At 38.8% G+C, this 25994-nt stretch overlaps 1 protein-coding gene across 1 annotated transcript in view; it reads right to left on the reverse strand.

Moving 5' to 3' along the window:
• Window positions 1-1484: 1484 nt before the first annotated feature.
• Window positions 1485-25994, reverse strand: part of smarca2 (SWI/SNF related, matrix associated, actin dependent regulator of chromatin, subfamily a, member 2) — a 78227-nt gene continuing 53717 nt past the window's right edge. The window contains 10 exon segments of the mRNA XM_063896902.1: window positions 1485-3896; window positions 7021-7154; window positions 8110-8233; window positions 9652-9753; window positions 10343-10448; window positions 17057-17280; window positions 18668-18886; window positions 20469-20546; window positions 20811-21038; window positions 21224-21387. Of these exon segments, the coding sequence (XP_063752972.1) occupies window positions 3867-3896; window positions 7021-7154; window positions 8110-8233; window positions 9652-9753; window positions 10343-10448; window positions 17057-17280; window positions 18668-18886; window positions 20469-20546; window positions 20811-21038; window positions 21224-21387 (1409 nt within the window). The 3' untranslated portion in view covers window positions 1485-3866.

A 25994-nucleotide genomic window follows, 5' to 3' on the forward strand; every position in this document is an offset into this window, starting at 1 on the left:
TGTAGGCCCCTTTTGTAATAATCAATTATTAAAACAGCAGAAAAGCTTTTCTTTTTTTGCACTACAGTTAAAACATTTTGTTTGATACTCGTTCCAGTTCCAAACTATTTTACCAATTTCTACACACCTCAACTCCTGATTGACCAACTGTGTTTTGTTGCTCTTTCTTTCTTTTCTCTTCATAATGCACTCTTAATGTACACTGATGTGATGTGCCTTTTTCTGATTGTTCTATAAAGTTTAATAGAAAACTTGACCCCAGTATTTGGGTTAAAGGAGGTTCTACTTTTCAATCACAATACAATACATTGCTGAACGATAAAACAAATAATTACAACTTACAGTCATAGACGATCTGGAGTGTTGTCCGGTTGCTGCTGCAGAAGTTTAAATGGTCTCCGGAGATGAGGCCAAATGTTGGTCCACCCGGCATCTCTTTCGGTCACTGACGCTCTTTCAACTGGTTTCAAGCTAACAGATGTCCATGGATTACTCATCTAGTGAGTAGTCAAACTAACTAACTTAATTCCTTAATTTGCTTATTACTTCACTAGCATCATAGCTTGGCGATTAGCAACCTAATGTCTGCTTTAAGCATTTAACAGACACCTGCAGCACTAAGGTCCATCCGACACAACTGACACAAGGTTGGAAAGGTGTGTGATAGCCTGCTAGCATACCGCCACTGGAACAATCGTCCAACAAGGTGCTGATAGCCATATTTTTCTTACCGATGTCTTTGCGTGCTCTGCCATCTGGTGTATCTTATTGGTGACAGTGACCAATAGGATACAACCAAAATAAAGAAATGGGTGGGGCAGCACAAGATAAAAAAGCCTAAAATCATGTCATAATTGTAATACACAACATTTATTTTATCATTTTAAGTAACTTGTTTGAGTGTATGTATATTGTCTGTAAGGTCAAGTATACTTTCCTTTTCTCCACATACTGTTTCTAAACTCCTTTATGAGGCAGCATTAGTGTCACCATTTTTATAACCAAACACTTCGAAAAATCTAAATATATTCTATTCTGACATTTTACATCATTTTTGTTATCTTTTAATTTATTTTCAATATTTTTTTCCCCCGCCTGTCTTTATTTTTACGTTATCATTTCTATTTCTATTTTTTTTAATTCAAGCTTTATTTTCCGTTGCTGTTTATAATGGTTCTCTATAGATATATTTTGATTATATTAACAAAGTGTTATTACTAAATATTTGTTGCAAATATTACCATATTTTAATGTAAAGGGTATTTACTTTTGTTCGAAACGGGCATTGAAACTTAAAAACTCAACTGCTGATACCTGTATGCCTTCAACATTTTACTAAACAACATTGTTCGAAAAAAAAGAAATAAAGTGTTTCCAGATTAAATAGTACAATTAATTCCATAAGCAGTGTACACTGAAAACCCTGTTAAACAATCAATTAGATAACGTTCCCAGTAAGAGTGAAAAATAAAGAAGAACATGTATTCTGTGCTGAAAATCGGTGAGATTTTATTTGCCCTGGGCTATGAGATACAACCACAAAGACACTGTGCAAAGAAAGCAAAGATTAAGTCACACTTATGAAGAGTTGGCAAGCACATGTTACAAAAACAAAAATAAGATATATATCTGTGTGAATACAGCATATTGCCAAAAAAGATCATGCTACAAACTACATATAAACTGGACTAAAGGAGGCCTCGGAGCTAATACAGGAACACAAATGACCTTAATCCAAATAAATCAATACATTGTTCAAATATACTGTTAATTCAATGTCATCCACATAAAATGTTTCAATCCAATAATACTGTTTTGCTTGTAATATTTTCCGACGTTAACCACCTTTTATAGTGTGTAAGAATCCAGCTAAATCTCGGTTCTTTACAATCAGTTTGAAACAGGAGCAACATTTTTTCAGAGACTTTAAAAAGCTACATTTAGCTACAATAGATGCCGGTTTCATACAAGACAAGATGTTTGCCCATCATTCTGCAGTCTTTAACAAGCAGTATCTCATTCAAAATATCCCAATAGCTCCATTCTGACTGAAAAAAAACGTCTACAGCAAGTTCAAAGCTTCTGCTCTGAAACACGACAACTTGAAAGCATTAGAGGAAAGGATACATGAAACAACGTTTTTTTCGAGAGTATGTGCCGCCTACAAAATGTAATGTTACATTTTCTTAATAAAAGCAATTAAAAAAAGCATTCAGCATTTATGGCCACCTCAAGATAATATGTAAGTCATCGAGCAACAACTGACATATAGCTGTGCTGGCTGTAAGATATACGTTTATATAGCGTCAACAAACAGTTTACACTCTAGAAAATATCCTTGTTGAATGTTCGTTAAGCCCCGTCTCTTGTAGTTTCTGTTGCTACGTGTGTCAAGCTTTACATTTTGTGCCTTTTCGCGGGTCCAATCACTTTGTGTGCTTTTTTTTCAGGCAAAAAGCGGCTTCTCATTTTTAGCAAGCTAAATTCCATCAATCAGCATCTGATGCTAACAAATGTTTTTAGCTAGCTAATACAAATAGGGTTAGCCACCTTAGGTGGTTTACAAATACATTTATTTTTTAGCTACATATTAAATGTTTTTACCTAACTTGTTTCAAATATAGGGATATTTTAAAAGACAACGTACAAAATAATTTACATTAAAAAAATTGCATTGTGTAATTACAAATGTGACATCATGCTAAAAGACAAAAGTTATAAAACAAATTAAAAATGACCCAGGCTAAAAGTATATTAAGGACAAATCGAAGATTCAATGTGTAATTCTATTAGAATCCCATATTTTTCAAACAGTATGTTGAGCAGCTTCTACTCAGAGGAAAGTTCTACAAAGCAGATGATTCAATCCTAGATTGGGCTTTGATTAATGTATCTAATAACCCACAAATAATGCAAACTTGAAAGTTATTGAAGTTTTTTTTGATGGCACGAGAGTTAAGAATGTAAGCAGCTGAAGACAGAATAAATTTAGGTTAAGCGCTTCTTGGCCTTGAAAGTCAACTACAGTATCTATTCTTTTATTAATAAAGATTAAACTAATTGTATTAATCATGTATTTGTGTAGTATTACTAAGCAGGACAATCAAACATTTGCAGCTAACATCAGAGCAGATAACATGCTGTTTCTCCTGTTTTGCTCTTTTAATTCTGGTTTTGGAAAGACACCACACTTCACAAACTGTAGTGTCTCTAACCGAGCTTCAAACGCAGGGAAATATAAAGCTTGACATAAAAAGGCCTGCTGTGCCTAGTTGCGGTTGCTAAGCTATGATTGATCAATCGCTGGTTATGGGCAGGGGTTTAACGAACCATCAATTTCTCTGACATTTGGCACTGCACAAGGTGAAACAATTAATCAAAACTTGATTGATTGCCTTTGTTTTTATCACCGGAGGATATCCAAATTAACTGGGATGTCCTTGGCTTTCCATATATATATATTTGTTTTTATAACACATTTTTTCTAATTTTGATTTCAATATTACATGTTTTAAAAGTACAAGCAAGCAAGTACAAATCAAGCAAAAGTATATAGCATGACCAAATCTTTTTTGTCTTCCTTTTTTTTCATACAGAATTTAAATCAGCTTTTGAAGCAGAGTTAAAAAATATACTAAAAAATCGTCTTAAAAACAGGAATATAAGCAGATTGGTATTGCTGTAGCTTATCGAATAGTAATACATTTCAAAGCCGGTAGGAGAAGGTGCGACAAAACACACTACAAACTTACAAAGGGGACAAATGAAGTAAAAAAAAAAAAGGTACAGAATATGAACCTGAACTATGACGGCGGAAGATACAGTCCTCTGTGTTAATAAGTGCAATAGTTAATATCCTCTTGTCCTCAGTCATCGTCACTCTTGTCTGACTGGTCCTGCAGGACGAGAGAAGTAACAAAGGTATTAGAAGAAAAGAAAAAAAAAAAGAAGAGAGGGAGATTCAAAGGCTGACAAAGAGGAAGAGGAGGGGGCAGGAAGCAGTGTGATGAGGGTGTATTGTGCTTGAGAGGCGGCATAGGTCAACAGGATTATATCAACACCATGAAATAAGAGATAAAGATCTCCAGAGAAAAGAAGTCTGAAGGTGAAGCTCTTATTTAAAATCCTTCCCCCCCATCTCGTTCATTAGAGGCAGATGAAGAGGAGGATTAGGAAGTGTGTTTGAAAAGGAAGGAAAGTGCAGGTTTTAAATCTTGAGTTAAGCAGCTTGAAAGATCCATTTTGAACGAGCAGCACACAAGACAGTATTTAACTTATACACTGACAATAAAGGTTTCTTATCTTATGCGATAAATAATATCATAAGTATCTTTTCAAGCCCTTCTTTTTTTCATTTTCAAGGAGTGCAAACTATTTATTTTAAAGTATTTTTTGTATTAAAAATATGTCTTCCCGGTGCTGGTCACTCAACTGCATTCGCACATGTAATGGAATATTAAGTGTTCATTAACAGAGGCATCACTAAGAGAAGACAAAATGTGTTAAAACAAAAAGAAATAAAAAGCAGTTTCGGATTCCGAGCTATGTTGTTGGAAAGGGAGCTTTCATCAAGGTACTGTAGTACTTTATTTTCCACTTCAATATTCAAGCACTTGTGTGCACCCTGTGATAGACAGCTGAGGAGATCACTCATTACATTTGTATTCACAGATATACACTGAGCTGTCTCCATTAATGTCAAACACCCTGCAGTTAACTATCACTGCTGGCGTGACCAAAAACTGCCTCCAGCTGCCAACTTCTGCTGAATATTGATCAATCGGTATCAAAGGTAACGGCTTAGCACTACAAGAACAAACTGTAGCGCTGACACCCACTGGTCAGCTTGTTGATATGTGATTTACGAACAAATTGAATTTGACAATCGCAGCTCGTGCATTAATGATTAATATCACAATGAATGTCTTAATAAAGGTTTACTTAATTTAGCTGCCATTGAACACCTATTTGGAAGAATGTATCTGTTTTAAAGGCCTAGATAGGGGTTTGGGTTGTTGAGCAACACATATTTTTACAAGTTAGGCAGTGCGGTTCGGGTTTTATATCGGGTCAGGTGGGTGCGTGTAATAAGAAAACGCTTGATAGGCTTCCAGTGTAAACATATCAGAATTGGCATGCTAAATATCTTTGGTTTAAACGGGTCCTATTTTTATGTCAGAACTGTGGCTACTTCATTAATCTAGAGATAACATGCAGACTTTTGGTTGGTCGGAGAGTAGGCAGAATTTTCATTGACTAACAATTTATCCGGTGCCTTACAACACACTGACGAAGAACAAGGACTAAATGTAACCCGGAATAAAAAAAAACGCCAAGAGTGTTGCGTAATTTTTTTGATGGACATCTGTAGCTACAGTAAATGATACAAAACATCTCACTGCATTTATTAAATCTGCAGGCGGTGCCTACAAAGGGCCCATTGAAATAAACTTAATTTGGTAAGACAACATTTTACATTAGTGAAGTTTGCGTGTCAGTGGAACAATGATCTATTAGTAATAATTATTTGAAAATGAGTACTAAAATGGTGGATGCACCGGCTCTAATTTTCCATTAGTGGTTTGATTATACAATGATAGCAAATTAAACAATGTCAGGCGGTCAGGTGGAGGATAACCATAGAACAAAGAGCATAATTACAGTCACGACTGAGATTTTTTTCATGGAATATTTAATTGCTCTAAACCACATAAGGTTTAACAATATTTAACAATATGCTAGATTCCCTTAATGGATTTTATGCCTCTTTTTCTTCCCTACAAAGAACATAATTGTGTGTTGTTTTCTCGTTCATTTTATTTATTTTGGTCAGGGCTGTGTTACTCACTTGACTTCCCGCTCATCTCTGATTTTGGAGGTGAGGGGACGCTTGCATGTGGTATTAAGCCGCCTCGTTGGCTTCGTCCATGTTTTACCTTCAGTTTACAGATTTTTGTGCTTCACTGACATTAACTTGAACACATTTTGAACAACCATGTGAAAATCAGGCATCTGTTTTACCATGAAAGGCAATCAAGGGGAAAAACTGCTGCCCAGAAACTGGAGCCAGTGTAATTACCATAATGTCAGACTTCAGCTTTTGGTGATTGCACAACTGTTTATAGAGAGGTCTAATGACAGCTAGTTTTTCTGGGCTGTTGGTAACTGTTTAACGTAGGAAATTATCAAGTTCAAAGCTCTTAGCTTCTCAATTATGGGCCGCGTTTTCTCTGTATAACATCACATCCTCACATGCATATTTATTGAGATTTAAGGCCATAAGTTTGGGGCTCTTTTGAACTTTTGGTTTTCATTTTTCTCAGATATTATGTTCTAATAACTTAAAAACACAACTTTAATAATGTCCTTAATCCTTAATTGCAGCCCTAATTCCATTAATTTTGCCTATTGTGCTAATGTTCAGGTTTCATGATCCCTCTCTCTGGAGGGATCTTTGGGATTTTAGCCTTTGCACACCATTTAAATGAACAAAAAAACAATATAACACAGTAGAGGAAAGTTTTAGTTTGTGTGAGTTTTTGAGGCATGTATTTCAGTCAATTGGTTAGTTTGAAAAGAAAAAAAGAGGGCTAGAAATCTCCTTTTCTTTAAAAATGAGTTTATTTTGATATAAATACCTAGCTTTTAATTGATATACTTCAAACCTATACTTTGTAACAGGTGTCTGTATTTATTCTAACGCTATTTTAACAAAGGTTTTTTGTATAGATCATTTGGGAGGGAGCCCCTTTGGTGGTTCTAAGTTAATATTGAGAGAGTGCTCCTGCTTTCCATGTTTTTCCTGCCCAAACTGCAGTTACCAATTATAATAAAACTATTTAATTTTAGAAATGTACATCAGTGTTACTCCTATATTTTTTGCCCTTGTTGCAGTCAGAATTATATTTACATAATAGAGATCTGCTGAGTTTTGAAAACAGAGGTAAGGAATTAGCTTTTTCTTGTGTATAAGATTCAACCCAAGAATCCAGTCCAGTGCAGTAAAGTGGAACAACCTACATTGTCATCCAGGTCTTCGTCGCTGTCGTCATCGCTGACCACGGGCTTGGCCTTCCCTCGGCTCTGCCTCTTCTTGCCCTTGTCTTGGCTGCGTGCCTCCTTATTCAGCTTGATCTTGACCCGCACAGACTTAGCTGAAGGAAGGGAGTAGGCATGATTCAAAGTCTTGGTTTTATCATTGTTCGCTTATTCAGAAAACATGCTCATCTCAGTTTAGTCTCTGGGATCTTGTTTTGAACTGAAAAACTGCAATCAATTAAAGCTTGACAAAAAAAGGTTGACAGAACGAGCTATCTTTTAATTGATCTTGAATCTTTTTTCAAGCAAAAACAGCAGCTTTATTAATTCACGAAGAGTTTTTTCTATCTAAGTAAACGGAATATCGTTTTTGTTTTGGACTGTTGGTCGGAGAAGGTTTTGTAAAACTTGAGATTGAGCTAGGCAGAATTGTGGCGTCATCTTTTTGTAGACCAAACTATAATCTACTAATTAAAATATATATAATCATTCAGAAGATAATTGAAATAATACGTTTCAGCTCATACGTTACCCTGAAAAAAGTGGTATATTATATCATTATTGTTTGTATTTCTTTTGTTCGACCAAAAGGGTGTACCATGTAATAAATAATACATTAAAACACATATTTATTTGACATAATTAGGTTTTGTGAATCATTTCAGGAATAAAATAAACCCTTTCCTATCATCTACTGTACTCACTAGCTTTTCTCTGAGCTTTTTTACTGTCTTCATGTTAATCCTTGTGGTGCTTTTGAACTAATTCCTGTGAAAGATCAATAGAAAGCTCCCAAAAGAGCTATAGAGTTTACTGTGAACTTCTTCTCAAATCAAATAACCATTGTTCCCGGAACAATTGTTTTCTTTTTTCCTGTATTCAGCCTGAATACAACAATAGTCCATACTGAAGGATGGTGGAAAAGCGTATCTCAAACCACAGCAGTGTCTGTGTGTGTGTGTGTGTGTGTGTGTGTGTGTGTGTGTGTGTGTGTGTGTGTGTGTGTGTGTGTGTGTGTGTGTGTGTGAGTCTTTGTATTTGTATGCATGTCCTATAAACTGCGTTTCTTACCCTCAGTCTCTGACTCATCGTCATCCTCATCCTCATCGCTGTCATCATCACTCTCTTCATCCTTGGCAATCTTCTGTCTGGCACTCTTGAACACAGATTGAAGGACAATGGAGTCCTCGTATATCTGAGGGGAAGAAGAAGAAAAAAGAAGCAGCTGTTCAAACAGCATGAATGACAGGTTCTACTGGGAATATGGGAGAGAAGAACCTGCGGGACCAAAGGCTGACATGGTAATAAAAGAGAAGGGATTGAGAATTGATGAAGAGAGAAATGGAAGAAGAATAAAAATGTGGGTGTGGGGGGGGTTCTATAAATAGTCTCGAAAGTATGAATTATGAATTAGTTAGTATTGACTACTGAGCTGCATTTCAAAACATATGAATGAAATATAGACCATGTCTTGTACCTCCCCTGGTTGCTGTGTATACAGGCAGAAATAAAAATAAAATCAAGGAAAAGCCAAGTCTCACAAAGACGAGGTCAAAACCATCTGAAATGGAGCATGACAATTGAGATTTAACAAAGAAAATGAAAGATTAATTTAAGTACCGCACTTAAGTACTAAAAATCTCCAGAAAAAGCAACTGGAATTCAAAACGCCTGACTTTCTATTGGCTTTACAATACACCTGCAGGAGAGGGTTTTTATCTCCATGTGATACATATGCCTCCCAAATGTTCTACATCTATGTGAATGTTATACGTGGGAGGTATTACTCGGAATTTGTGGTATTAACCAGTTGTCCGCTCCCGCTGCTCGGGCCCTAATTAGAGGAATTCAATTAAAGGGGCCGTAATATGTTTTGGGGGGGTTTTACCTTTCCTGTAGTGTGTGTTAAACATAGCACAAACAGTAAGGAAGTGTGTGTTATTTCTTTGTTGTAACAATGCTACTTGGCAATAAATCTCAAACTGTTTAACAGCCTGTTTATTTCTCTTTTAAATGGTACCACATTTGTGAGGAACATGCTGAGGATGTGGGTTGCGCCCATGAAACATTTGCCCTACTTCTCTGCCAATGCCAAACAGCTATTTTTTGCTGATGACACTTGCTTGGTGGATTGGATAATCTAATGAAACAAGACATATTGGCAATTTAACAATTTACTAATGTAAGGGCAGTCATTTGCAGGCCTCTTGGCAGCCCTATGAGACCGGTGATTGGCTGCATGCAGTTTGTTCCATATTGTCTGGGCAGAGAGCCATCAGCCATATCATTCTGCAAACCCTGACTGCAAATCTGTAGAAGAATGCCTACACATTGTAAGTGACAGGGTAAGAGGCAGGACCTCTGTAAGCGGAAGGCCAATCACAACAGAGCCGGCCAGCTAACCAATCAGAGCAGACTGGGCTCTGCTTTCAGACAGAGGGTGAAAAGAGGAGCTGCAGCACAGGCAGTATGAGAAAAATAAAGAGCTTTTGGAACTTTAAAGCATGGAGACATGTCCCAGTAGTGGCACAAAATACTAATATGAACCTGAACATTTGCATAATAGGAAAGAAAATCAAGTTTCACACGAGGAGGGTGGGTCGGGGTTCTGACCTGGGATCCCTCTAGGTTGAAGGTTTGGGCATTGTGACAAAGCAGCATCACATCCCTCTCCAGGTCTCCCACTCCTTTGTATTTATGGTTCCTCACACGATCCTGTTAACGAAAAGACATCAGTGTGAGTCAAACTCATCCCTCTCACTTTCTGTGAGCCCTCACAACCTGTGGTATTCAATGCTTACATTTGAAAATTAAAATGATACTTGTAATGATGTTAATTATTTCTGCAAGATGTTGTGACTGTTAATCCGTTGATTATTTTCTTGAGCAATCAGTTGGTCCATAAAATGTAAGAAAAACTAATCAAAAACATGGTTTCATAGTTTAATTAAAAGCGGAAAGCTGACTAATTAAAACAAATTGTTCTTATGACTCCAAACTAATTCATCTTGATTACAAAGATAAGGAAAACCTACAAATATTCACATCTTTGCATAAAACATAAACAAGTGTTATAAAGTTGTCTACCCAGCTGGCAAAATATAATGTGCATCTTCGATGGTTCACAAAGATACAGTTTACAAATACAGAATTATAACAACTTTACATTATATTTGTGTTTGGGCTGATTACTGTGTATTCTGTATCATATGACTTTCACTCTGCTCCATGACCCCCCTTTTTTTCATTACAACCATTCTATCCAATGTTCATATTTCTTGCTAAGTCATGTTTATCGACAAACCTTGATCTTTTTGAAGTCCACAGGTTTTCTGATCAGCTCGTAATACTCCGGGAGCTCTTTCCTGGACGGTAACTGGACGAAGACCTCGCTCAGTTGTCTCCCTGCCCTGTTCACACCAACGAAAAACAGGGTCAGAAACATTCAAATTCTACTCACAGCTGATTTTAAAAAATCAACAATGCCACATTAAAAGTATTTACAAGCTGAAGTTTTCATAATAACAACATTAATAGTAGTAATACTTAAAGTGTGAGTCATGTTTTCTAAGAGAACCACAAACCTTTCCTTGGTGATTCAATAGGAATCACAAATAAAGAAGAATAATGCAGCACAATTAATAATCAAGTGTTTATGCCCGGGGCCAGTCTCTATGTAGACGAGGAAAACAACAAGCTACTGAGCACATGTAAAGAATTGCAATATGGAAAGAAGACTGAAGAGAAAGTAACAAACAGCAACAAAAAAAGTGTAGCCTGAGATTGAACAAAAAAAAACTTCAGAGAGATAAATACCAAATGTTAAGACTCAATACCCTGAATACTTAAAGGAAACTGCTCCTGACAATTGAGGGAAGCAAAGAAACAGCGAAAGGATAGTTATTATCTGCAAGTCCCCCCTAAATAATCTCACCAGAGTTTGGGAATAGCAGAAAAGAGGCAAGTCAGTGAGAGGAAATGCACTTTTGTGTATTTTACATAACATTTCTTAGGTCAGTAATATCAATTGCACTGCTTCCTCCCACAAAAGCTTTACTACGCCCACACTAAGATCTCTGCAACTCAGAACCATCTGCCGCAAATGATCAATTACTTTACTAGGGGTTAAATTCTGCCATAACAGAGTTCTTGCCGTTGTGTTGTGGGACTTTGTTTGCATAAACTCGGCTTAACTAGCAACCTTGAGGCGGGGAAAAACAGGACAGGAGTACAAATCCTTGACCAGATGGGAGATGTGAGTGTGATGTTTGTTTCTCAAAGTAAAAAAAACAGTTGTTGTGACCTTTAATGTGCAGTGAATAATGCATAACCACCAGAGGGCAGAGTGTGGAGCTATAGGGATTGACAAACAAACATAAAGTAAATAAATGATGATGATCCAGGTTCCTCTTCGTTTCCCTAGTTTTGAAAACAGCTATCCAAACACTGCACAGTTCCTACAATTTAAAAACAGATATATTTTTTATATAGTAAAAGATAATTGTGATGTAGATATATTAATCCCATGGGGGATACTTTATACTTCTACTTTTCCACTACATTTTGGAGCAAATATTGTACTTTTTACCCCACTATCTTTATTTTACAGATTCATTTACTAATAAGTTTATAAATTCCGATTTTGACCAACAATAATTACAAATATGATTATTTGGTATGGATTAAAACATCCATTATTATATTTAATTCACTAAAACCATGAGTGGGACAACAGAAAATGTATTGGTATTAAAGTTTTTTGTTATATTAACGAATATATTATTATTGAGTTTTTACTGCAATGCATACTTTTACTCTTAATACTTTGAGTACATTTTCCTGACCATACTTAAATACTTTTACTTCACTTTAGTACAATTCACTATAAAAACTAATAGCTATGCTTACTGAAAATACCTTATTGTACTTTACTTTTCTCTCAATAACCTTGAGATTTTACTTATTCAAGGTGAGTAATTTACTCAAGTCGACCATAAGAGGTATACAACTTGGTTCAACTGATCAAACTCTACTTGTAACTCCAAGTTCTTGGAGTGAGCCCAAGGTAACAGCATCGCACATGGCAGTTGAGCGCGACAGGCATAGCTGCTGACTGTGGAAGACGTTTTTCTGGAAGTGTGTCTTGGTAAATTATTCAGCTTCACTGAAAAAGATTAGGGCCACATGAAAACATTTTTTTTGCGGATGTCAGAATTCTGACTTTTTTCTCAGAATTCTGACTTTAATCTCAGAATTCTGACTTAAAGTCAGAAGTACGGGTTCTTGTATTGGCTCAACTTCAGTGAGAGACTCACATTGCAGTATAGGTAACAACGGAGGACATCAGTGAGTTTCTGCGCGCAAGAGGAGTTGAAGAGGAAACCATATTGAAACTGGAACAAAAGGTGAGTTATAAATATATACTGTATATGTGTGTGTTTTGGGCGATCGTAAAAACAACAAAAGGCGTTAGAATGTGAAATGCAGACAATGATGAGCTAACAGTTAGTGTATGTATTAGCATATACGCTAATACATACACTAACTGTTAGCTCATAATTTACTGTACAAAGCATCGGCATTGTTTGAAGGCATGTGCCATTTGGATTGCCAGTTGAATGTGGTGGAAACAATAAAGATAATAAAGATAGATAACTGGGGACTAATCATTCTTTGTTGTGTTTACTTGATTAAATTAAGGCAATCGGTTTCCTTAATTCTACTGAGTCAACACAACTATTCCAGTAAGACACAGGCACTTGGTATAATTAAGTTGACATCACTCTAAAAATATAGTAGTTTGGACTGAACCTTTTTAAGTTGGAAGAACAAAACACAATTAAGTTAATGGAACTTAACTAAAAGTCAACTTAACAAGAATATATTAAGTTAAGTACACTTACGACTAACAGTTCAATTGACTTCACTTTTTAAGTGCATTCTTTTTCCTAGATTTTCTTAAGTAAAGTCAACCTATCATTTATTACAGTGTTCTTTTTGCAATACTTTACTATTGAGTATTTCTACAGTGTAGTATTTTTATTCAACTAAAGAATCTGAAACTGTTTCCACCACTGGACCAACACAGTTGTTTTATATTGCCTTCCCAAGAAAATAGAAATGGTCAAAGTGTTGACTTCATTGCAACAGCACTATTATTTTCTTTTGTACATTTAAATATTCCTTAATAAGTATCTTGACCAGGTTTATAGAACTGCCACATAATATTAAGACAAAGTATTGTATGTCTGCAAACCTACTTTGATGGAAACTGATTCTGATTCAAACTCATTTTCATGCCTGGAAGCATCCGTCACAATTAGCAGTTTTTTCCACAGGAAAAAGCCCGAGATCAGCACTTTGCAATAAACAACGGAACATGCTGTTTTGTAACATAAGGAAAAAGCGGTTGAGTCAGAAAAGATGAATGAACAGCCAAGTATACACCTCAATTCCTGCAGGTGAGAGGAAACTCAAAAGGACATTTAGATTATTTACCAGATTTCAGATCTTCTGTCCTTAACATAATAAAACACCCCTGTGTTCATCTTTAAATAAATAAATAAAATAGGGAGCTTTAAGAATTGACAACTGAACTGCCTACACATTTTCAGTGTGACCTTAAGGCTGCTGATCCCAGAGGACGTATCATGGCTGAGTGAAGATTGTGTTGAACCACAAAGGTGGATGGGTTGTTAAAATTGGATTATACATCTCTGATGCCTCCCAGTCATTTTCTATGGCAACAATGATCTCTAGGAAAAAAAAAATTGTTGTCTCCCCTAAAACACAAATAACCAAGGCTTCAAATCTTTTAATGGCTTGTGGAAGGAAGACGGAAAAACATCAACATCTGTAAGGAACATACTGTGCTATTACTACACCTCAGTCAGAAAACAGAGCCAAAACAGCTCCAGAGAATAATAATAATAACAATAATAATAATAAATATATTCCTTTTTCAATTCTAGGCAGATCCCAATCAAATGTAGGTTGCATTCATGTTTAAAAACATGTACTCATTCTGGGTAAATTTCATTGAAACCTTGAATCCTAAAGTCCGGGAGAAGGACATCCAAAAATCTGTCCAGTAAACGGAGAGGAGTGCCAGAGCTGCTCTGGGACTAACAACCGTCAACAGGGAGAGGAAAGAATTTGACTTTTGGAAAGGCGGGTAGCATTTTCCTGGAAAAAGTTCTACTGTAGTAGTGAGCCAGAGCATTTTTGAGTGGTTGTTTCATGCATGGGTGAATATTACAGGGACATGCATACTTTTGATATTGCACATGGTTAAAAAGGAAAACATGCATACACAACAGGACTGGCCACACACTCAAACATTAACTGTTGGACTGAGAGAACACAAGGATGTTTATCAGTGTGTCTGTCCAACAAAGACAAGGCAGGACCAAGCCCCCAATAAGTGCTCCGGATGCTGAGGAAAATATGGCTCAATTCCAAACTGCCCCCTACACCCTACCCCTACACACTCCCCCTCCATTTGCGCGTTCGCACAGAGGGTCCGCCATATTAAGTGCTGTTCCAAACCAACGAGTGTGGAGTGGGAGTGGGTTATCAAGATGAGGAGTACGTTCAGCCACAGACCCATCCCCCTCGGCACAGCACTAAGCGCCTGGAAAACTCCTTTGTGCCTGTAGCCATCAGGCTGCACAACAAGGGGTTAACAATATAACTCACTAAACAATAACCCTTGCTGCACATAAAACCTGCATTGTTTGCACAAACACTGTTACCTGCATCAGTATCTGTATACATGAAAGTAAATATATGTAACAAACCGGACACAAAAATGTACATGGTCATTTAATTCCATTAACAGTTAATTAACTGTACATCATTTTTATTTCATTTTATTATCCTATGTGAAACCGTACTGTCCTGTTTTTCATTCTCACACTGTTGCTGCTTAAACTGCTTAATTTCCCCACAGGGATTATTTTATTTTTTCTTATAGTATTGATTTTATTGTGTATAGTTAGTTGCTTTTACTTCCCTTTTGTATTCCAAAGTGTCCAATTGTTGTCGGAGCAGCTGAAAACATTACAAGCTAGAGCCCTCTGCTAAGACTACCGTAATTTCCGGACTATAAGCCGCTACTTTTTTCCCACGCTTTGAACCTCGCGGCTTATACAATGACGCGGCTAATTTATGGATTTTTCCCGCTTTCACAAGCTTCATGCCGCCAAAATGGGATTTTGAAAAAAAATAGATAAAAAACTGAGCACCGTCACATAATGTGACGTAAATCGAGCGTGCTCAAACTTCCCATCATTCTGATTACGGTAGTCATTTTGTCACCCTCATCATGGCAAAGACACGGAGAAATGCATATGATGCAGCTTTCAAGTTGAAGGCGATCGATCTGGCAGTTGGAAAAGGAAATAGAGCTGCTGCACGGGAGCTTGGCCTTATTGAGTCGATGATAAGACGTTGGAAACAGCAGCGTGAGGAACTAACTCAGCGCAAAAAGACAACAAAAGCTTTCAGAGGGAAGAAAAGCAGATAGCCCGAACTAGAAAATGAGCTCGAAGACTGGATCAACACACAGAGAGCAGACGGCCGAGGTGTTTCAACTGTGCAGATCCGACTGCAAGCCAAAACAATTGCCACCGCAATGAAGTTTGAGGATTTTAGAGGTGGACCATCGTGGTGTCTAAGATTTATGAGACATAAAGGCCTGTCCATCAGGGTACAAACGAGTCTGTGTCAGCAGCTCCCTCCCGACTACGAGGAAAAAGTTTCAAACTTCCGCAAATTTACTGATGCAAAGATAGTGGAGCATTCCATCGGCCCGCACGACATCATAAATATGGATGAGGTTCCTCTGACGTTTGACCTGCCTCTCACTCGGACTGTCAACAGGAAAGGCGAATCATCAGTCACGCTCAAAACAACTGGGCAGGAAAAAATGCACTTCACCTGTGTTCTGAGCTGCACGGCATCGGGAGAAAAGCTTCCACCGATGTTGATTTCTAAAAGCATGACGATGCCAAAAGAAAAATTCTCGAGAGGAATTGTTGTGAAAGTCAACAAGAAAGGATGGATGACGGAAGGCCTAATGCATGCGGCAAGCGACCGGGAGGATTCTTTCACAAGAACAAGGCTTTGCTCGTGTTGGACAGCATGAGGGCCCACATAACAGATTCTGTGAAAGAAGCCATCAAGAGGACAACCTCAATTCCAGCTGTGATTCCTGGGGGCACAACAAAGTATTTGCAGCCACTCGACATCAGTATAAATCGTGCATTTAAGGTGGCGCTCCGTGTTCAGTGGGAGGCTTGGATGACAAGTGGGGAGAAATCCTTCACTAAAACGGGCCGCATGCGAAGAGCAACTTATGGTCAAGTCTGCCAGTGGGTCCTGACAGCGTGGAGCATTATCAAAAAATCCACTATCATCAACGGGTTTCGAAAGGCTGGACTGCTGCGTGTTGAAGAGGGCAGCATGAGCTCAGCGGGGAATTTGCCTCCGGATGAAAGTGACGAGAGCGACAATGAAGATGATCCAACATCGGATGAAGCAATTCTGAGGCTATTCAACTCCGACACCGAAGGAGATGACTTCAGTGGTTTCAGTGCACAGGAGGAAGATAGTGACCAATGACTTTCTTGGTAGGCTACTGTTTACTGCTATTTTTTAAATTTTTGTTCCAAGCCGTGTTTCGTTAAAGCCTATTTATTATTGTTCCAAGCCGTGTTTCGTTAAAGCCTGTGTAAAGTTCATTTGTTTCAATGTACCGGTAGGCACCTGCGGCTTATAGACATGTGCGGCTTATTTATGTACAAAATACATTTTTTTTTAATTCAGTGGGTGCGGCTTATATTCAGGTGCGCTTAATAGTCCGGAAATTACAGTAGATTCAAGTTTAGTGGATCGTACTCTTTACTTTAAGGAAGCCACAGTACTGCTGGGCTCTGAGAAACAAGAAGCCAACTGCAATGTGATCATGTGTTAAGAAGTCAGATTCCCCTAACGCCATGTAGTTATACTTGCTTACCCATCCCTGTAGTTGATGACCGTATCGATGATGGTGTTCATTTGCTTGGTGACTTTGGGGTGGTTGGGGGAGTGTTTCTCAGCTGGTGGACGTCCACGTTTCTTCTTGGCCTTGGAGCCGCCCTCATCTCTGCTCGACGAGTCCTTGTCCTGGCGTCTCTTGCGTTTGCGCTTTTTCAGGCGGATCTCCTCCTCCATCTCCTCCAGGTTTCCATCCTCAACGGCCTGACATCATACAAATAATAAAAATGAAGAGAGACTTAATCCTCACCCACGTCAACATAATGAAGAATGAAATGCGTGAAATCTACAATCATTACAAACCATGGCAGTGTTTTTAACTGTGACTGTCAAGCCGCTGTTGCTTTGGCAGGGCAGACACGTCTCTACATGTTTTTTTCCATTTAAGAAAAGCGTCTTTGAACTGCAGCTACACCTCAAAACACTGTCACTTCTGTCTCAAAGTTTCTCTGTTCTATTCTTGTTCACCCTGAAACTCCTAAGCCAGAGTCAATAAAATGGATCTTCCAGGCCTCAGAAGTCTCACTAGGGGAGTATCTGCTGAGAGTGACTGGGCGCTATTAGCACCACGCTGAGCAAGCGCTCGATCAACGGACAATGGCTAAAAATAAGCGTTTTTTGGGTGAATTGGTGATTTCTATAAACTCCTACCTATCTATCCAAACAAACTGCAGAAAAAAAAAAGATATTCAAGATACTATTAACATTGAAAAATTAAATCCAAGTCATTATTACAAGGCTTGGATGAAAACTCTATTCTGATTGGTCAATTTGGATATATCAGACACTCACTAACACACCTCTGTTAAGCATAACAGGATCGTGGCTCAGGACGATCAAGGGAATATTTGCAGTTATATCAAACCGCAGATAGAAGTCCAGTTGATTTAAAGTCAGCTGTGGACAACAAACACCACAAAATACTTTTTAAATATTGCTTTTATATTTGTGGAGAGCACAAAACTTTTGTTTCATGATGGCTAAACCATCACTAGGACATGTCAGATATAGTGAAAGAAGAAGACAGACGTAAACAAATATACATGGTAAGGGCTTTGTCAGTGTCATTTGACTTGGACAGTTACCGTCAACCTCGATCAGCGCTGCCGTCATTTTAAGTTTTGTTAGTCCCCGCAGTTCCAGCTGTTGGTACGCCCTGGAAATTACTATTTGAACCTCGATCATTTTAAAACAAGGTAATATTGTGAGTCAAGTGTATTTAGTAAGTGGCCTTGTGATAAGCGGGACAATGTTTATGATCCTCCCTTATGTAAGAAAAACCCACGGTGGATCAAAGAGAAGTTAGATATTAGCAGTCGCAATAATTTAAATTAAACGGCACCCTATATTTAAACAAGAGGCTTTAGGTAACTGCGGAGAAGATCACACAACTTTTTCAAACATTTTGCATCCACAGTGGCTGGCTCTTTCATTACTATAAGAATGAATAAGTAATGAATAATAATAATAATAATAATACTATAAATTGCAGGTGAATAAAAATGGGTTGTTAACCACTTTCATCTCAGTAACATTTATCACTACATTTGTTGAAAAAAATCATAGGTTAGTGAGGATACTCAGACTTTACCCTCAGCCACTGTTTTTCGGTGAGCGTGTCGCTGTAGTCCACGTCCCTGCGACAACGGGACCCCCTGCCGAACATTTTCTCTTCCTCCTCTTCGTATGTGAGCCGCTCCACCTCAGCTTCATCTCTGATGATCCAAGAAGGCAACTCGTCCTCCTCCATGAGGCGAGGCTTGCGCTTTGGGTTCCTGGCGTCCTCCCGGCGTCGGTCCATGTCCATGCGCTGCAGAGAAGGAAACACAGATGTCTTGGATCAATACTGGAATACTGACATCTGTAGAATACTGGGTTTTGTGTTTACAGTACTTTCTATGCTTTGTGTTAGAGAGCAACAGAGGGCTGTTACAAAACAGGGGATTACACACCTTATCTCACCCCACACACTCTTAAAAGGTTATGTATACTACTGCATTTCAACAATATATTATAGGTCTCAGATATATACAAAACATGTCTCTGAAGTTTATTGCTAAAAATACCAAACTATAGCAAGCCCTTTCCCAAAAGTGCTGATTCTGTGTCTGTAACATTAAATGCAAATGAGCTGCTGCTGGCCACACCCCTTTGCAGGTGTTTCTGGCTCTCCACACTGAACACTGAGGAGGAGAAGCATTTCACAGTGTCCACCGGCAGAAACTCAGCGGTGCCGGATTTCTACAGCCTAAATCAGCACAGCCTTAGACATCATGCTGAAACCGGTGGCCAAACAAACATAGTCACTTGGAGATGCTGCAGGAGGGGATTAAGGTAACAGGGTGGGCGGGGCTTACTGTGGTTGGTTTGTTGCTAATGCCATACAACCCACAAATGACGTAAAATATTGAATTTTACGTCACGTATGAACCCGAAACCTAACTCACCCACTTTTTAAGCGGCTTTCACATACTTGGATCAGGAGGGAAAGAGAGAGAAAACATTTTGCTGAAACCTTCGGAGTCTCTTAAAACACAGACAGCCATTTCAGCATTATCATTTTCTCTTGTTTTATTATTTATAGGTATGTCTTTGAGGGATTTTTTTTTTTGTGGTTTATTGTATTCTATAAACTACTGACAACATTTCTGTGTTGGAATTCAACAGACACGGGAATGCCTGCCATACATGTACAGATAAAGATTTAAGAAACATGTGCTAAGTGGTCTCGTCTTTTTTTCTGGAGCTGTATATGAATTCAATACATTAAAAAGTGCATTTTGCATAATAGGGGGATATTTAGGCTATGTTGTCACTTCTTAACATACAACAGCTTTAGATTTGGTTTGGACGAAGCCATTTTACAAGTTACATCTTGCTGCAGCCCTACCCTATGGTTGCTTCCTGGTTTGTCATGTATATTTAATATTTTGAACCCAGACATCATTGAGCTAGTCAATACGAGCTGGATGAAAAGAAAAGCCGACTCTGTGAGGGGCCTGTGAGGCTTGATGCTCTGTGAGTGAAGCTGGTTAAACACTTTTTTTTTCAGTAAAAAAATGTGTATACTGAGTGACATGGTGGCTGTGAGTCCTTTATCCAAGGCAATTTATCCGTTTATTATGCATGAAGAGTCGTCCGCGGGAAAATTGCGCCATGACTAAACAGAATATATATTTTAACCAATCAACAATGGCCTCGGCAAGATGGAAAACCTACAATTATTTTGTCAGTAAATGTAAGAGAACCAGCTGTCAACTTCTCTTCTCTGTCTCTGTGGGACAAATAAAGGGATTCTGATTCTGATTCTGATTGAGACGGGTCCCTTTCGGAGTATTACTCTGCCATTTAAATGTTGATGAGATCTCACAGGAATATGTGCCTTTTCTTACCATGAAGAGCTCAAATTCTTCTTCATTGCGAGCTATCATCTGGTTAAGAGTTTCATCATCGGGTATCTCATCTTCTTCCTAGAGTTTGAAAGAACAACACAGGCTCAGTTATTGACTGTTTCAGCATGGTCAGTTTAAAACCAGCTGGTGCTTTTTGTTTTTTACCAAATACATATTAAACTGCTGAGATTGCATTTCAAAAACATGAGAGTGAAGTGAAGGGTGGATACCTCCCTGACAGTTCGATCAAAAGCAGCATGAATAATTAAACTAGAGGGAAGAAATATAATTGCAGGGCCGCCCCAATTTATTTTTCTTTTAGTAAAAAAATTCACACCCGACCTCATTCTGCTCCTCAGTCAGTAAAATAGCCTGGAGGAAAGCTCGCCGTTCGTGACTGGAGGACTTCTGATCGAACATGCCCGCCTGGATGACCTTCTGATCCACGTTGAGTTTGTATTTGGCAGCCGCCAGGATTTTCTCTTCCACACTGTTGACGGTGCAGAGACGAAGCACGCGCACCTCATTCTGCTGGCCTATGCGGTGAGCCCGGTCCTGAGCCTGCAGGTCCTGGAAAGAGCAGATATAAAAGAAATTTCATTTCAGTCGCCTCAACATGAAATACAGTCAGAACGTACTTCTTTAAATCTGCTTTGGAAATACCATGAATTTCCAAACAACACACGTCTTTAGTCAAGAGTTCACACCATGAGCACAAAGCCTGTTTCTACACTTTGTTAAATTGACGGACGTACCTGGTGTGGATTCCAGTCGCTGTCAAAGATGACAACGGTGTCGGCAGCCTGCAGGTTGAGGCCGAGGCCGCCGGCTCTGGTACTGAGCAGGAAGATGAAGTACTGAGATCCTTGCTCGTTAAATTTCTTCAACAGTGTTGCACGGTCGTCTGACTTGGTGGTTCCTGAAATGCCAAACACAAGCTTTTAGAAGTCAACTGTGAAAAGAGAGCCTAAACTTTCTCATCTGATCTAAAGTGAACTTAACATCTAAATGGGTCCAGATACCCTGCCTCATGTCTGATCAATTCAAATGATTCAGATGTGTCTGTAGGGGCATGTGGAAACTTATTAAGCAGGGTTCCAAACGTTATTACCATCATACAACTGGTTTCGATGTCTGATTAAATTATGTTAACTAAGAATGTCCACAGTCCACAAGTCTATGTCAAAGTACTGAGTAGATAGTGTTAATTCTGATGACCAAAACCCTTCTAATAACTCATTATTTGGTTGTAGACCAAAATAAAACTGAATAAATTAATTGAAACATTTCATGTCAAATTAAAATGATTGTACTTTTTATCCTAATATCCGCAGAATAAGAAGTTATCCTGGGAAAAAAAGCAAATATATAAATTCACAACCTCAGCCCCCACTTAAAGGTAGCATACAGTAATATGCTAGCTTTCTTGAGGTTATACTATCACACCTATACATGCTTTAAAGTAATTAAAGTTAAAATAATTTTACAGTATTTATACAGCACAAAGACCGGCTTGAACATCTGAAATACATGGAAAGAAGAAGGAACCTTTAATCGTCCCACAGAGGGGAAATTGACATTCTGCATTTTACTCATCCTCGTGTTAGGAGCATTGGGCTGACATGTCTACCGTGACCCAGTAGCAGTGTAAGAAACGTGCCTGGCTCAGGGACACCTCTGTAGCAGTTAGTCTTTTGGGGATTTGAACCGGTGACAGTCCGGTTCCAAAGCCAAGTCCCTATGGACTTTGCCACCACCGCCCTATATCACTGTTCTCAATATGGGACGTTAAAAGAGGCTCTTTTGTGCTTGTGGTGGTTTTCCCTCTCCTGTAGTGTGTTATATTGTTTTCTGTCCAAAAGCTAAAGCCTACATTTTTTTTTCCTGACACATTAACCCCCCTCTGCTTTAAATTGCATCGATTAGACTCCTTTTTTGTGTTTGGCATCACTATGTTACCTTCCATTGGCTAGAGCTCCAACACCTTGTACGTGATAGGCCAAGGGACGGGACATCTCTAAGAGGTTGACCAATCAAAACAGAGCGGACCAGATTACCAATCAGAACAGAATGGGCTCTGGTTTCAGACAGAGGGTGAAAAGAGGTGCTGCAACAGGCAGTATGAAAACATTAAAGAGCTTTTTGAGCATTAAAGCATGTAAACCTGTCACAGAAGAGGCACAAAATACAAATACGAACCAGAACATTTCACAATATGTCTTTACTAAATAAAGAGCACCAATTGTGTTGCTGCCGGCAAAGACAAGATGCTGACGCAGTTTTCTATTTAATCACATCAGCTTAGTGAGCCTGAAGGCACTGGCAGTCCGTGTTTCATTCCCAGTCAATCTCTGCTGAGTGCCTTTTACTTTCTTTCAAAATCCTGAATGAATGCCCAAATCACACATAACACTCTAAACTGTGAGTTGCTGCAAGGACGTGTGAAGCTGCACGAGAAGTGTTCACCACAGATTCCTTTGGAACAGGACCAGCTCCCTTCAAACTGAAGTCCATACAAGTACGAGACATGTTGGCCATGTTGTGCTTCTTTTAACTGCGGGGGCAAAGACAAATCGCCCAGCAGTCAAGGGGAAACGAGGTGAGTGGTCACCTTGCACATTTTGTTATGTTTCAAAAAGAGCACAACAATTAATCTCCTCATGGAACTCAGTTCTCTGATTCCAGACTTAGTGGCTTAAAGGATTGCCTTTGGTTTGACATGCAAAGTGTGGGTTATAATGCTCAGCAAACACAACGTGATGAGAATCCTAATGAGGATATTGCATCTAATAAATGGTGTATTATTCTTTTAGTCCACCTCAATTTAAATTATAAATGAGGAATTGATCTTTTTAGCATACTAGTTACATAAAGGGAACAAAGGAGTACAGAGCCATCACAAAATGGGACTTAATCTCAGATTATGATCCTGTTTGTCTTGTGGCAGTGACATGTTGGAAAGAGCTTTTTAATTATTCAGTATTTGTTTGTTGTATGATAATGAAGCATTATGGTAAAGATCATTTATGTTGTCAACCCAGATGATAAACCATGAAATTCCCCTGAAATTGTTAGCAATAATAGACTACATACTATAATAGATTCCGGAGGAGCAAATCCGTCACTTATTTTGAATGTAATCTATTTGAAATATATCCTAAAGTTCATATAGATCAGTGGTTCTCAACCATAGACTGTATAAATAATGGACGTGGTATCCGTGACATCACTCATAGGTGTGTGAAGAGCCGTAATGAAGCTCAAAGTGGGCGACTCCCACCGTCGACATCTTCTCAGTCTACCACCCGCCCACTCCCAGCTAATCCAAATATGGAGATAAGGTTGGAGCTGAAGCGGGCGTGGCTATTGAAACACGCCCATCTAGCTCGAAACTGTCATACTAGCGAAGGCTTCCAAGCGAGGCTACATGCTACCGTATGCTACTCACGGCGCTATCCCGCTAAAAGTCAACAGCACACCCTGCGGTCTAGTTGCTCCCAGTTGCCGGTCGTCTTACTCAAGGTAAGTTAACATGAAACTATACAACAACCAGTGTTGTGCCAGTTCACAGCTTTTCTGAACTAGTTCAAGTTCAGTTCATACATGCTCAAAGTGAACAGTTCACGTTCAAAGTTCACAATTTTAATTCTGAACTAGTTCAAAGTTCAGTTCATTTCACTTTTTTCGTGAGATATTCAAATAAATACTTTTTTTCACACTACGAGCTAGAAATCACTATACGTTCTTTGAAACTGTTCATTGTAGACATTTGCTCATAACACTGCTATTGTGGGTTTCTTAACAGGTGCTGAAACTTGTAGCAATACAGACAAGATAGACCAGTTCTATACTTAGTGCAATGAAATCTACTAGTATAGCATTCAATTAAATAAAGAATATATAATATGAAATATGAATATATTATTTGATATATATGATATTATATATACCTATGTGTGTGTATGAAATGAGCAAAACTCTTGAATTGCATTCACACTGGATGGACGTTTTAATTCAATGTGCCGTTTCAAATTCGAGAAGGACGTTGTCGATGTCCTAACTTGTTTTTGCTGCGCAGGTGGACACATCTTACACAGGAAGGAAAGATTTTTGCCGTCGGGGTCTTGGTTTGCAAGAGTGTAAAATTGTTTTAAATGTTCGTGAGGAGAATCGGAGTCCGTCTCCGTGCCATCACTTCCACTAGCCATCTTGTTTTGTTTTGTTTTTTTAATCGCAGCGCTTTCTCTCACTCTCGTCATTGGTCTCTGTATCTCTCTCTCTCTCGAGCCTCCAGCCCTCCGCGCTCTCGGCGTTGCTATGCGCTCTGCTGCAATTCATCATGGGTAACGTCGTGCGGAAGCCAGTACGTTTCAACTATTCAACTCAACTATTCTCAGGCGGACACTACGTTGCCCGCAATGCATTGCGCATACAGTGCCAAAACTATTTCTGCGTTGATACATGATTTAAGCGGCACCTACAGGAGGGAGGAACTTTCTCTCTCGTTGCGTTTCAAAAGAGAAAACAGATGTCACTCAGTTTTCAATGGAAAACAAATGCCAACGTTCATTTACAGTGATGTCTGCCGTTCATGACACATAATGTGAACTAATTCACGTTCAAGTTCTTTATTGAAAAATGTGTTGCGTTCAGTTCAACGTTCACGAAAAAATGAGCGTGTTCAATGAACGCGTTCTTTTGAACTCGTTCACGCACAACACTGACAACAACACTTGGCATAAAGATCTATCTGTTATTGAGATTATACTGCACTAGTTTAAAAATGTTTGTTTCAATTATAGGCGTAATTTGCAAGACTATATTTTGACCAGAAATGTGGCCAGTGTTACCGTGAATCAGTGTAGAGCAGTCTTTCTCAAAGAGGGGACAAAAACGCACATCGAACACGTCAGTTCCAAGCTCCCATCAAGACAGGTTGACAGCCTTGTGTACATCGCATCTGATGGGACACTGAGGACGACTTTCAGAGAGAAAAGCTTGACGGACTTTTGGGTCCACGTCCAACGGTCCAGTCAACGATTTAATCCTGCAGAATAATATCGACTAGACACGATGTGTTGGTATTTGCACAGATGGTGCAACTGTTACTGCAATGACTGGGAAACACAAGGGACTGACAGCGCGCATACGCGCAGTTGCGCCTTGCGCCACAGCAACACACTGTTGCATTCACAGAGAACGGCTGGCTGTGAAAAAAATGCCACCATGCCTCAAATCAGTATTGTACGAGTCTGTGAAAATTGTTAATACAATAAAAACCAAAGCACTGAACACACGTCTTTTTAAAGCTCTGTGTGATGAAATGGGAAGTGAACACACAAAACTGCTTTTCCATACTGAAGTTCGCTGGCTGTCGCGTGGGAAAGTTCTCACCCGTCTATTTGAACTGCGCGATGAGGTGATGTTATTCTTGCATCATACTGATGAACTGTATGACAGACTGCATGATTTCCAGTGGCTCTCAAAATTGGCATACCTGGCCGATGTCTTTAGCGCTCTCAATGC

The sequence above is a fragment of the Eleginops maclovinus genome, chromosome 12, assembly GCF_036324505.1.
Source record: "Eleginops maclovinus isolate JMC-PN-2008 ecotype Puerto Natales chromosome 12, JC_Emac_rtc_rv5, whole genome shotgun sequence".
Lineage (NCBI taxonomy): Eukaryota > Metazoa > Chordata > Actinopteri > Perciformes > Eleginopidae > Eleginops > Eleginops maclovinus.